Raw genomic sequence first — 9960 nt, forward strand, 5'->3', positions numbered from 1 at the left:
GATGACCCAACCCTCCACCTCTTCCCGCTCACTCACGAGGCCAAAACTGCTCCTACCCAGGTCCCCAGCCACTGTGGATCTCCCCATTCCAGTGTGCCAGGCTGCCCTTCCTGGGCAGAAGTCAGGGAGCAGCCAGTACTGCCCATGAAATCTGGCAGGGGCTTGGTGAGGATGTGGTGGTGGAGACACCTCTGATGGCACCAGGGTCGGCTCTCACCTGCTCAGGGGGCTGCAGGGACTCTGGTCTCTGGCTGCGGGTGGCAGCGCTGGCCTTGGGCACAAGGCAGCGGCACAGGCAGAGGCAGAGGGAGGAGACCAGCAGGACGCCAACGTCAGGGGCCACCAGACGCACTGAGTTGGGGATATCTTTCAAGTCCAGCCTAGAGAAAGGAGAGAGGGCAGGGCAGGAGTCAGGGGTGTCTCCCTTGTCACTGCCAGCCCCCAGCAGACCACCACTGGGGTGTCCTTACCTGGTGACCCCAATGTGGCGGGCAAGGACCTCCCAGGTGCTGCCTGTGGGAAAGCAGGAGGGTGCTGAGTTGGGCAGAACCTCATGGGCAGGTTCCCAGCTTCTCCCAGAGCACCTCACATCCACGGCCACTCAGGATGGTGTCTGTGGCCAGTGCAGTAGGCACCCAACAGGCACCCTTGGCCTGGCACAGAATGCCCCTAGTGCTGGGTATGTGGCTGGGACCCCCACAGAGCCCCAGCACCTAGAGGGATGGGATCTCTACACCCCAGTGTCACCAGTTTGAGGGTACAGCCCCGGGGAACAATGGGAAGGAGGTGAAGCCTGGAGGAATGGAGGTGAAGTGGGGTGAGGGTGGGCACTGGCACCTCCATGGCAGGCTGCCCTGGCACCCTGTACTCACAGCTGGGCCCCAGCAGCTGGTCCAGGACAGGCAGTGTGTAGAGGCATATTTGGAAGACAAAGTGGGCGATGAGGAAGAGGATGCTGGTTGCCAGCAGAGCTTTGAGGAGGCGGCTAGAGTGACCTGCAAGACACGGGCACCCCAGCATTCATCACCAGCATCCCCAGCAGAGGACCCAGCACCCCCTGAGGTGAGATGGGAAGGGGTGCACTGTGGCCGTGCCCAGAAATGCCAGGGGTCTGTCCCAGAGACATGGTCCCAGCAGGACCCTGCATGTCCCGCTGTGCACCCACCCAGCCTAGGAGCATCTTCTCTGCTGCATTACTGGGGAAACTAAGGCTCAGGGTGGCACAGGGACTCAGGACCACCCTCCCACACAGCTGGCACTGGGTGCTTCCCAGCACTAGCATCAGGCTCCAGTACATCATCCCCATCCTGATCCCTGATGGAACATCCTGCAGGGGAGGGAGAGGGGCGAGGGGGTGTTATGGGTGGGTGCCAAGGTGAGCCCTGTCAGACCTTCCACCAGCTGCAGCCATGCCCCCATCCCACCCTGCTCCCCGGGCTGCGTGCCCATTTTCCTGTCCACGGGGCAGGCAGCGAGCCCACCACAGCTGTACACTGGCTGGAGACAGGACTGGGGCCAAAAATTCTCCCTCTGCTTGTTTTTTTCCTGTAACTCCACGTGAAATCCAGGCTGCAGGACCGTAGGAGCCCATGAAATATTCAGAAGGCAGAGCTTTTAGCTGCGGCCGTGCCAGGCACTGCCTGGCTTGTGTTACAGCACGGCTCAGCCTGGCACAAAGGCCAAGGAGACAGAGGAGCTGTGAGCACCCAGTGCCCACTAAATCCCTTCAACCCATCGTGGGGGGAGGCAACCATCACGAATGATGCACTTCCAACCCATGCCCACCACAGGAGACGTGCCCCACATGTCCTCACAGGGTGATGGGGCCGCTTGTGGCACATCGCTGCCCACCCTGCGGGCACAGCCCAGCCCTGAGGTTTTTGGTTAATAAGGCTGGGGCTCAAAACTGGCCACTTTGGAGCTGGAGGCCTATTAATAGCCACAGTGGGCTATAATTAACAGAGCCAGGCTGCTACACGGAGCCATGCTGCCTGCCTCAGGGGGACAAACCGCAGGGGAAGGATGGCAGGTACCTGCTGGAGAGCAGCTGGCAGCCCCCACACTGCCCACATGATGCCCACCTTGCTGCCTACCCTCCTGCCCAGACCCTGCACCCCAGGCTGAGCCCCTTACCTTGAGCAGAGCCCTGGGAGGGCCCTGGGAACCAGGGCAGGAGCAGCAGGAAGAGCAGGTACACCAGGGAGAGGACATTGAAGCGGAAAAGGCAGGCTAGGGGGAAAAGTATAGGGAGGATTAGTGCCAGGAATGTGGCATGGGGACGGCACCATACCCCACCAGGCTCCTGCTGACATCCCTCCACCCCAAGGATCTCAGAGGGTGGCACCTCAACCTGCATAGTGAGGGACAGCCCAAAGCAAGAGGCATCCCAAAATGAGAGGTAGTCCCAGATGGGCTCCCGCCTTTCAGAGATGCCAGTGGGAAGAGAGGCACATGGGCAGAAGTCCAGGCTGGGTCAGTCCTAGTGACCAACACAGGTGGCACAGGGTTGGGGGAACATCCCCAGACATGTGGGGTGACAGGAGGGCAAAAGCCACAAGCAAAATCTGCTGCATTTCCACAGCACTCCTACAAGACCATGCTGAGGTCTGCAGGGACCCCCCGGCTAGGCTGGGACCCCCATGACCACGTCAGCACCCCCAGCCACAGTCAGCCCAGAGCTAACCCAGCCATTCACCTGCACCAGGCCTGCTCTGGGCGTGCCACCACCTCAGCACCTTTCCTCTTGCTTATTTTTAGACCTAAATTACAGCTTGTCTGCAGGCATGAAACCCTCAGAGAAGCTGGGCTGAGCCAGCGCCCCACGGGACAGGGACAGGGACATCCCAGGGCAGCTGCCACCCTGGCTGGCGACACAGCGTTCCCTGCATGCACATGCCGGGCCAGTGGTGACAGACACCAGCACATGGACTGGTGTGGGGTAGGAACCAGTCACGGGACAGACCTGAGAGCACCCAGCTGTGAGGCCCCGGGGGTGGGCATGGCCACTGCCAGACGCCCACCAAAGAAATCAGCGCTGGACACGAATGCTTTAACTGTGCCCTCACCTTACATGGTCCCAGGGCATCCCTCTTTGGGCACCCTCCTGCCAAGCAGAAGGACACGTCCCCGTGTCCCCACCCAGCAGGCTAGAGAGACCCCAGGTTGGCAGTGGGGACTCCTCCGAGGTAGCCTCAGAAAGAGACGGCCACACGGAACTGGTGCTGGGGATGCTGGCTCCGAGTTGGGTGCTCCCTTTGGCACCCCATTTGGGAAGGAGATGAGGCAGAGGGGACCAAGTGGGCCCTTGGAAAGAGGGGGTGAGGGGGAACAGGCTGTGGGGACCCCACTTTGGGGGAGGGACCCCAGTGGAGTAATCTCAGGAGGGGGCAACAAGAAGGAACTGGTGTTGGGGATGCCAGCTCTGCATGGAGCTTGGCAGCCCATTCGGGAAGGAGAGGAGGCAGAGGGGACCAAGTGGGCCCTTGAGAAGGGAGAGTGAAGAGGGACAGGCTGGGAGCCAGGGGACGTGCTCTGTCCCACCAGCCCGGCACAGCCCTTCCTGTGTTTACAGCGGCTCAACGGGAAGCCCATCCCGGGCCGGTGGGCAGTGCGGCTCGGGGGGACACCCACGCACACGACGCAGCCTGGGGACAGCAGGGGGTCCTCAGAGGCTGCAGGGGTGGTGGCAGGGGACGCACCCAGGAATGCACCGGGACACATCCCACACGGCACCCACCGGGGCTCGACCCCACTGCGGGCCCCACGTTGGGGTTCCCTGTCACCGCCTTCCCCCGGGCTCCGCAGCACGGCAGGGGACGCAGCGGGGCCACCTCCCGCCGCTGGCCTCTCGGCGATGACCCCAGGGCCCGTCAGCTCCCCGCACGCTGCCGAGGGTGGTTGCTGGCCCTGTTTCGGCTAACCATGATCTCATGGAGCAAATATTCCCTGTCCCGCGCCAAGGGGGCGAGCGGAGCCGAGCGGAGCCGAGCGGAGCCTTCCCGCTGCGGGGGCGAGCTGGCAGTGGGAGCCAGACAGCACCCCCTCAGCACAGCCGCTGGCACCCCCCAATCCTGGCACCGACAGCCCAGCCAGGCCGGGATCCTGTGGGTGAGTCTGTCCCAGCTGTGCTGCTGGTGGCAGGGAAAAGACAGAGCCCCACTCGCATTGCCTGCCTTGAGGTCTACCCAAAAGCTGTGGGACTGTGGGGCACTGTGGGGAGACCCATGGGCATCACTGGGCAACTGTGGCATTTTATGCCACCAGCTCCCCCAGCATTGGGGACGCTGGGCAGAACAGAGTGGGCATCCCAGCAGCAGTGGCACTGGGAAGAGAAATGCAGTGCACCTCAAGGCTGAACCAGCAGCCTGGGACCCTCCGGTTGGCAGCTCCCAGTATCACCGGGAGAGCTGCCAGCGGGGCTGTCGGTGCTCGCTGCGGCACTGGCTTCAATCAGCTTGTAACAGTTTGAGGATGAAAAAAAAAGGGCGGGGGGGAAGTCACGCTGAAGCAAGCAGACCCCCTCCAGCACGACAAAGCCCAGTTTGGAAGCACTCGCAGTGCCCAGGCTGGTACCCACATCATCTCAGCGGGGCTGGCTGCAGTGGGTGTGGGTGCTCCATCCCTCAGAGTGGGAGGAAACCGGTTCCCCGCCGTGCTGACAGCAGGGAAAGTGCCAGCACGGGGAGAAAAACCAGTTTGGTGTGTGGGGAGAGCAACCCCACGGCCAAACCAGTCTGCCCGCACCCACATCCCCACAAGGAGCCAGGTGGGTGTGTGGGTGCAAGGTCGTGGCACCCACTGACCCCCTCCCCATGCCAGCAGCACCCACAGACCCTCATGGCCTCACCTGCGCTGCACACACCGGGCAGGATTTGGCCCACGCTGTGCATCTCTGCGGTGCTCCCCTAGGTTATCCCAAATCCACTCCCCAGATCCCTGCTTGCCCAGCCCCATGACCCCAGGGAGTGGGGAACTGCCAAGGAATTCACCGCCAGAGCTCTCGGTATTAATGACCTTAACGAGGATAAATCCCAGTGCTGGGGAGCTGGGAGAGACGTGCTGGGATTCCTTCACACCAGCGTTGGGATAATGCCATGGGAAGGGTTGGGGATCATCAGGAATCCCAGGGGAGGGCAGGGACCTGGTGGGGAGAGCCGGCACTGAGGTCTCTCCCACTGCGATCAGGATGGGGAAGCGTGGGAATGGTGGCTGAGAGAGAGGGTTGGGGTCCGGCCCAGCCCCCTCACTGCAAACTCTGGACCATTCCGTGGCCAGCCAGCTTCCAGAGACAGATCCACACGCAACGACACGGGGAAGGGGCGGCCTGACCCGCCAGCGCCACGCACCTCATGTCCGCGCAGCAGCTGGCAGCAGCGCTGGCTCTGCCGGCACCTGTGGCCGCTCGGGAGTAATTACCGGAGCTCGTTAACTCCCTGCCTGCCCTGCTGCAGCCACACGGATCCGCTACCTGCTGCCGGGGCCAGCCAGCTCTGCCAAGCTGCTGCCCTACAGCTCGCAGCCAACCAGTGCCCAGCCGAGATCCCCAGGGTCAGGGGAGCCAGACAGTGTCCCTGGGCTGCCGCTTCGCACTCTGCCTTCTGCACCCGCTGGCTGCTAACCAGAGGCAGGCTGATGAGCTCCAGGCTCGGAGGTTCTTCCCATGGGATCTCTGCCCATTCCAAAATCCAGCCAGCCCTGAAGCAACGAGCCCACGGCCATGCCTGCAGAGTCCCACGGCCTTGCCCACAGAGCCAGCCGCGGGCACATTCCCAGCCACAGCTCCTCTTTCCGGGAAGAGGGATCAGCCCCACCAGTTCTCCTGCCATATCCTGTTTTTATGGAAAGTTCATCCCACTCTTGCCAGTGCTGAGGCAGCAGCCGGCCCCGCTCCCAGGGGATCCCATGGGAGATGCCCCAGGAAGGCAACAGGCTGGGTGCCAGCGGGTGCCACGGCTGCCAGCCTGGGAAATCCCAGTAACCAGCCAGCAGCTCATGCAATGAGATAGGGAATGCAGCAGCCACCCCAGAGCCTGGGGATGCCCCTTTGCCTGGCACCTGCAGCCCCTACAGTGGGCACAGGCCAGGATGGCACATGCCAAGGGATCTCCGGAGCTGCAGGCATCACCCAACTGCACACAAGGACTCACATTCCCATTGCATGAAACATTCCCAGATCCACCACAGTATTTCCCACACTCAGCTCAGGGCCATGCCAGTATCTGCCATATGGCAGTTCCAAGTAGAATCTAAACCACTCCAACTCCTCACCTACTCCACAGGCACCCAGGACTCTGCAACAACTCAGGTGGTCAGGGGGGAGAGAGTTAAATACAGCTGTGCAAAGGGCTCATTCCTGGGGAGATAGGCACCTCAGGAGATGGGCATCCTGGTCAGGTGGGCATCCTGAGGAGACAGGCACTCCAAGGAGAAAAGCATCTGGGAGAGATGGGCACACAGGGGAAATGGGCACCCTGGGGAGATGGGCACCTCACAGTGATGGGCACACAGGAGAGATGGATATCTCAAAGGAGATGAGCATCTCAGAGAGATGGACACTTGAGAAGACAGGCACCATCAGCAGAGGGGCAGCTCCAGGAGCTAGACAACCTGTGAATACTGGCACCCCAGGGAGACATTCACCTGGGGGAGAAAGGCACCCCAGGGAGATGGGCACTCCAGGGAGATGGACATACCAGGGGAGATGTGCACCTCAGGGAAATAGATACCCTAGGGAGATGGGCAGTCTGTGGAGATAGGCACCTTAGGGAGATAGGCACCTCAGGGAGATGGACACTCCAGGGAGATGGGCACTCCAGGGGAGGCTGAGGCTGGCAGCTCAACCCGGGCAGCGCTGGGGCAGGCTGCAGGCAGCCTCCCATCCCCCTGCGTGCCAGGGGAGGAAGCAGCAGTGAGCTCTTGCTCCTGGACGCAGCCCTGCCTGGGCTGCCTTTCTTTCTTGCTTTTTCTTTTTTTTAATTTTTTTAACCATTTTGCTTTTTTTCCTCCCCTCTTTTTTATTTCCCTTCCTTTTATAAAAAGCACCTGACCGCAGGAGGCAGCCGGCTGCAGCCCACACGCCTGCCAGCACCCAGCTGGGCACCAGTCCCCTGTGCCACCCAGAGCCAGCCACAACCATCCCCCACCAGGGACACCTAAACACCTGCTGAGTTGGGGGGTTTAGCCAGGAGGGGTCATGTCCTCACCTCACCCTAAATCGAGCCCCTCAGTTTCGGGGGCACGGCACAGAGAGGGGCAATGTCACCCATCACAGAGCCACACTGCAACTGGCACAGACAGCACTGTGAACCAGGCTGAGGGTTGCCATGCAGACCCCCTAACCCAGTCACTCCTTGGGGAAGCAGGCTGTGTGCCCCCCACCTCCATGCATCACAGTATCCCCATAAAGCCTGGCATCACTCTGTGCCAGGGTGGGGATACAGCACACAGACCTGCAGCATGGGGCTCCTTGTCTGTGCCAGCTGTGGAAAGCCGGGGAGGGGAGGATGGGGAAGGCTGCCCCAAACTGTGCCGGGGTGGGGGGGCAGCTCCTGCCCCTCCACTGGCGGCGGAGCTGGCGGGGAGCCGGGAGCAAACATCCTCCGGACGTTTGGGAAGAGCCCGATTGCTGGGGACGGAAAGGCCACAGGCAAGTTGTGCTCCGGAGGCTCTTCCGTCCCACCCCCATGCCTCAGTTTACCCCACCTGAGTGTGGCGTCTTGGGATCCCGTGGATCCCCCCTGAGCCATGCCTCACATGTGGGCAGAGCAGGGGGGAGGCTGCTCACCCATCACAGCCCCCACCCAGGTGGGGCCCCACATTTAAACAAACCACCTACGAGCTCACGGTGGGCACACGGTAACGTCACCACCGGGGCACCAGCAGTGGTGGCAGACGGCGGGACCCCAGGTCCAGCTCCCCGTGACAAAACGGCGGGGGGCGCACAAGCAAACCCGCTACAGACCTGGGGCCAAAGGGGCACAGCTGGGGCCAAAGGGGCACAGCTGGGGCCAAGGGCCCCACGTGTGAGCCTGCGCCCGAAAGCCACGTGTCACCCCGTGTGCCCACGGGATGCGCCCAGCAGCTCCCGCGTCCCGCCGCTCCAGCAGGCCGGGGAGGGGGCCCGGGGCCACCTTCCCTCCCCAAGCCCGCTCCTCCTCAGGGTTATAATTAAACCTCCTCACATCCTGCGCCACGCACTGAGTCACTCCAGTCAAAACCAGTAAAGAAAACGCTTTTCTTCTCCTCCTCTCTCCTTCCAGCCATCACCAACTTCCTTCTCCTGGCACGCTCGCCCCACACGGGTGGCACAACCAACACCCCCAACACACCACACCTCCGCCCACCCCCCATAAAAAACACCACAACACCACGACCAAGACAAGGGGGGCTGCTCAGCTGAACCTGCCATCCTGGTGGGGGCATCACCCCCTCATTTGTTTGTTCGCTTGTTTTCTGGGGGATGCCACCCCGCAAGTCATGCCACCACATCGTCCCCCAGCTGCCGGCGCAGCAGCACGGGCGGCGTGAACGCGGTGACAGCTGCCAAACCCCGTCCGTGCTCCCCCCACCCCGGCACAAGGAGCCCGTTGAACAATCCTGTTTATGGAGAGGGTGGGTTTTTTTTTCCTTTGCATCCACCAAAAGGCAAACAGAGTTCGTGTGCGTGTGTGTGCCCCCCAAAAGAGGCACCCCCCCAGCAGCCAGGCTTCAAAGAGCCGATTCTTGCTCCGTGTCCCAGGACACAGGTATTTTCCAGACCAGTAGCCAGACGGCTGCCTTGGTGGGTGGTGGATCCACCTCCAAGCGCTGGGAACAGCTCGGAAATCGTGCAGCCGAGGTGGGCGCCCTGCTCCCCTCCGTGGCACTGAGATGGCACCCGGATGGATGCCACCTCCCCACTTAGGCACACCCTCCCCCAAGCAGCACCCATGCCAGTTGCACTCCATGAGCTGGTTCGTCCCAGCACCCTCTCTGCCTCTCACCATGCAACAGTCAAAGGAGTGAGTGGGGTGACCAGGGAGCGTCCAAACAGGGTTGGTTTCAACACCAACTGGCCCCTAGTGGCAGAGGTGGGGGTGCCCACTGGCCGTGCCCGGTGTGGGGGACAAGAGTGACACACGCACAGACCGAAGGAGCAGAAGTTGCAGCGCTTCCTGCGAGCGGGCTCGGTTCCGCATGGGGCTGGGAGCGTCCCCGTGGGGCTGAAAGGTGGGGGGGTAGGAGTCATTCGTGGGGCTGGGAAGGACATACAGAGCAGCTCTCTATGGGGCTGAGGACGAGGGGGTGGCAGGTGCTCCCCTATGGGGTTGGGAGCCTCTGGAAGTGTCCCCCGTGGGGTTCGGGGGGTTTGGAAGGGTACCTGTGGGGCTGGAGGGGGCCATGCAAAACGGTCCCGCGGGGGACCGGGGAGGTAGTTTGAAAGAGCCCCGTGTGGGTCTGGGGGGCTCTGGAAGAGTCCCCCGTAGGGCTGGGGCGGGGCATGCAGCATGGTCCGCCGTAGGAGTTAGAGAGAGGTCTGGAAGAGTCCTTCGTAGGGCTTGGGGTGGGGGGGGTATGGAGAATGGCCGTTTGTGGGGCTGGGAAGCCTGGGAGGAGTCCCCCATGGCGCCGGGGGCATCTGGAGGAGCCCCTCGTGGGTTTGGCGGGGACCATGCAAGGTGGTCACTCCTAGGGCTGGGGTGGGTCCCACCTTCCAGGCTTCGGAGGGGCTGGGGGGGTGCCGTCTCCGACCCGCCCGCCACTCCCGGGGCTGCCGGCGGCTCTTCCCGGGGTGGGGACGCTCCGCGCCCGGCTCACTCGTGGCTGTGGCAAGGGACACGCACACGTAAACCGGACACCCCAAAACCCTCCTCCCCTCTAAAAACGCTCTCCGAGCACTCACCAGCGAGCAGAGCGAGCGGCAGCAGCAGCCAGTACAGCCCCGCACACAGCACCCGCCGCTCCATCCCATGTCCCGCCGAG

The 9960-nt window shown here is 62.5% G+C and overlaps 1 protein-coding gene across 3 annotated transcripts in view; it reads right to left on the reverse strand.

Annotated features, from left to right (window-relative positions):
* PIEZO1 (piezo type mechanosensitive ion channel component 1 (Er blood group)) overlaps nt 1-9960 on the reverse strand; it is a 30681-nt gene extending 20721 nt beyond the window's left edge. For all 3 annotated transcript variants that reach the window (XM_064160113.1, XM_064160112.1, XM_064160111.1), the window contains exons 1-5: nt 9881-9960; nt 2134-2229; nt 873-995; nt 471-513; nt 218-380 (exon numbers count right to left, since the gene is read on the reverse strand). In XM_064160113.1, the coding sequence (XP_064016183.1) occupies nt 218-380; nt 471-513; nt 873-995; nt 2134-2229; nt 9881-9944 (489 nt within the window). In that variant the 5' untranslated portion in view covers nt 9945-9960. The remainder of the gene's footprint in view (nt 1-217; nt 381-470; nt 514-872; nt 996-2133; nt 2230-9880) is intronic.

The sequence above is a fragment of the Pogoniulus pusillus genome, chromosome 20, assembly GCF_015220805.1.
Source record: "Pogoniulus pusillus isolate bPogPus1 chromosome 20, bPogPus1.pri, whole genome shotgun sequence".
In the NCBI taxonomy this organism is placed as follows: domain Eukaryota; kingdom Metazoa; phylum Chordata; class Aves; order Piciformes; family Lybiidae; genus Pogoniulus; species Pogoniulus pusillus.